This window comes from Myotis brandtii, unplaced genomic scaffold (genome assembly GCF_000412655.1).
Source record: "Myotis brandtii unplaced genomic scaffold, ASM41265v1 scaffold207, whole genome shotgun sequence".
In the NCBI taxonomy this organism is placed as follows: domain Eukaryota; kingdom Metazoa; phylum Chordata; class Mammalia; order Chiroptera; family Vespertilionidae; genus Myotis; species Myotis brandtii.
Window position 1 is genome coordinate 245,231 of NW_005357736.1, and position 3,577 is coordinate 248,807.

A 3,577-nucleotide genomic window follows, 5' to 3' on the forward strand; every position below is an offset into this window, starting at 1 on the left:
GCGGCCCTGCCAGGGACACAGAGGGCTCGGGCCAGTGACGGCCCAGGGCGCTGGCCCCCGAGTCAGCAGGCTGACCCTGCCAAGGGACTCGTGACCACTGTGGCCCTGGTGGACCCAGCTCTCCGTGTCAAGGGGTCAGCAAGTTGCTGCTTCCTCTCGCCTCCCTCCAGCACAAGGAGGGGCCTGGGCCAGGGACCAACCAGCAACCCCTCCCCACCCAGTGCCCAGAGGTCCGCAAGCCACTCCTCCAACAGAACACGAGAGAGTCGAAGTGCGACTCACCCTTGCCCAAGTTATCCTAGCCAGCAGGCCACCCCACTCAGGACACTGACCACCCATCCTCCCCACCCCCAGCACTGCAGAACCAGCAAGACACCCTCCAAAACACAGAGGCTTCTAGTCAGGGGTCACCCATCCCTATCTCTGTCAGCAACTGCTTTCCCCTGGCCCAGGCCCTGTAACACTCAACCCACCCCCTCGGGTCAGTCAGCTCCCTCGCACCAGCAGGGTCGTGCACCCCAACCTCTCCCACCCTCAGTGAGTTGCCATCACCCCAGACCCGGGTCCTTCGATCTCAGTGGCCCCCCCGGGAATGAGGATGAGGGGCTTATATGCCTGTCCCCAGACCATGGCACACGCTGGGCGGTCGGTGAGGTCTGGTGGTTGGTGCGTAAGTTGAGTGCCACGTGGAGGTGGCGCCTGCTTCAGCAGGGCCAGGAACCAGGCCCCGCACTGGGAAGCGAACGCAGCCTCCAGAGCAGGGTGACCAGAGCCTCCCCACGGCAGCTCCCCAGGAGGGGCTCTGTGACACCCGCTGTGCAGGCCTGTTTTCCCAAAGGGCAGGGCCTGGTCAGTCCCTTGGATAGTAGCCAGGCCAATGCGGCCCCCTCTGCCCGAAGCCGCCAGAGTACGCTGCTGTTTGTGACCACTAAACCACTGGCTCCCCTCTCCCGCACGGAGGGGTGAGGGGCAGAGTGGACCCAAAAGAACCCATCCTCTGGACAGGGGTGTGGTGCGGGCTGACCGGCCTCTGCTGGCTTTTCTGTGACCTCCAGACCATTCACCCAGGACCTCCAGCCTTTGGAGGGAGGGGCCATCCCTGGGGTAGTAGACAGCTCATAGTCTTTTTTCCTGTAGAGACTTCCCAAGAGCCTAAGCAGGGACTGTATGAACCTAACCTGAGGCCTATGGCAGATCCCGGGCGGTGCCGGGATTCTTAGAAGGCGTGGAGATCCCTCTTTGGTTTGAGGTGCCCTGTGGAGGCCCGGAGGCCCGGACAAGTCATTTGCCTGCCCCCACCCCTTACCTGTGACGGTCACCAACATGGAGGCCACCAGCGGGCGGTTGTTGTCCAGCTTGCGGCTGAGCCGAAGCTCCCCGCTGGTCTGGTTGACCACCAGCAGCTGCAGCTCATTGCCGCGCTCAAACGAGTAGAAGAGGTGGTCGGAGACGTCGGGGTCGTACGCTGGGATGCGCCCGATGACGCCGGAGGGGAAGGTGTCCGAGCGGTTGGACACGTAGTTGTTGAAAAGGATCTGGAAGTTGTTGAGCACAGGGCTGTTGTCGTTCTGGTCGACGAGGCGGACGTGCACGGTGGCTCGGCTGACCAGCGGGGCGGACGTGGCCTGCACCACGATCACATACTCCTGGCGAGCCTCGTAGTCCAGGTCGATGAGCGCCGTCAGCTCTCCGGAGAAGATGTCCATCTGGAACAGCTCAGGGATGTTCCCCTCCACGATCTGGTACATGATGTGGGCATTGGGGCCCTCGTCGGGGTCCGCCGCCGTGATCTGGGCCACCACCGAACCCACGATGCTGTTCTCCTTCACCCGGACCTCGAACTCCTCGGCGGGGAAGACGGGGGCGTTGTCGTTCACGTCCTGCACGGTCACCTGGATGCTGACCGGAGTCCGAAGCGGAGGCACACCTCGGTCCACAGCGTAGGCCGTCAGCTCGTACACTGGCCTGGCCTCCCGATCCAGCCGCCTCACCGAGCGGACGATGCCCGAGGTGGGCTCGATGGTAAAATCCCCATCCCCGTCTTCCCCGTTCTGGAAAGTGTACTGGACCCGGCCGTTGGCATGAGCGTCCCGGTCAGTGGCTGAGATCTGCAGGACGCTGGTGAAAGGCGGGGCGTCCTCCGAGACCAGCCCCGTGTAGTGGGGGGCCACAAACTGGGGGGCGTTATCGTTCACGTCATTGACCATCACCTCCACATAGGTGGTGTCCGCCTTCTGTGGGATGCCGTTGTCTCGCGCGGTGATGGCCAGCGTGTAGGTCACCTGGTCCTCATAGTCCAGCGGGGCCTGCAGCGTGATGGCCCCCGAGTCGGCGTCGATGCGGAACTGGGGCAGGTGGTCCTCCAGCAGGTAGGTGATGCGCGCGTTCTCCCCCACATCGTCGTCCGAGGCGCTGATGACCACCACAGTGCTGCCCACGGGCCGGTCCTCGTTCACGCTCACGGAGTAGTGGGCGCTCTGGAAGACAGGCCGGTGGGTGTTGGCGTCGGTGATGTTGACGTGCACGTAGCAGTGGTCATGCAGGGCCCGGTCAGAGGCGGTGAGCACCAGCTTGAAGTAGCGCTCCTGCTTGTAGTCCAGGGGCAGGGCCAGCGTCACCAGCCCGGCCCCGCCCTGGGTGCTGATGGCAAAGCGGTTGCGGGTGTTGCCACCTGTGATCTGGTAGCTGATGGCACTGTTGGCATCCCGGTCCACAGCGGTCACGCTGACCACACTGGTGCCCACGGCGGCATCCTCATTCAGCCTCAGGTGGTACTCCTTCGTGGTGAACTCGGGCCGGTTGTCATTCACGTCCAGCACAGTCACCGTGACACTGGCTGAGGAGGACAGAGGGGGTGAGCCATGGTCTCGGGCCTCCACACCGAAGAAGTAATGCTCCACAGACTCGCGGTCCAGGGGGCCGCTCACAGAGACCCAGCCGGTCGCGCTGTTGATGACGAAGGGTGTGTCGGGGGCCACCCCGGTCAGCGAGTACTCCAGCCTGGCATTCTCCCCGTGGTCTGCGTCCACCGCCTGGATGTGGATGACCGAGTGGCCCAGGGGCGCGTTTTCCAAAACGGACACCTGGAAGGGCGTGCTGACAAATATAGGTGCGTGGTCATTGATGTCCACCACCTGGATGCTGGCCAGGCCCGTGTTGTTGGACAGCGGGGGCCGGCCCGCATCCTGCGCCCGAATGCGCAGAGCGTACTCGCGTTCGGCCTCAAAATCCAGCGGGGCCACCACCTGGATCTCCCCCGTGAGGCTGTCGATGGCGAAGTGGCCGCGGCTGTTGCCGCTGATGATGTTGTAGTGCACCAGGCCGTTGGCGTCCTTGTCGCGGTCCGTGGCCGTGACGCGCAGCACCACCGTGTGGGGGCGCACGTCCTCGCGCACCTGAGCCACGTACCGCTTCTCGCTGAACTGCGGCGCGTTGTCGTTTTCATCCAAGACGGTGATGTGCACACGCACGGTGGCCGAGCGCGGCCCCGGCTCCTGGCCCTGGTCGCTGGCCTCCACGACCAGCTCGTAGCTCTCCATGTGCTCCCGGTCCACGCGGCCGCTGGTGCTAATGAGGC

At 64.3% G+C, this 3,577-nt stretch overlaps 1 protein-coding gene across 1 annotated transcript in view; it reads right to left on the minus strand.

Moving 5' to 3' along the window:
• The window catches only part of CELSR3 (cadherin, EGF LAG seven-pass G-type receptor 3), a gene marked incomplete at its 5' end in the record, with an annotated part of 35,914 nt that extends 32,339 nt beyond the window's left edge, over nucleotides 1-3,575 (minus strand). Inside the window, one exon of the mRNA XM_014538980.1 lies at nucleotides 1,300-3,575. Coding sequence (XP_014394466.1) covers nucleotides 1,300-3,575 — 2,276 coding nt within the window. The remainder of the gene's footprint in view (nucleotides 1-1,299) is intronic.
• Nucleotides 3,576-3,577: the final 2 nt, after the last annotated feature.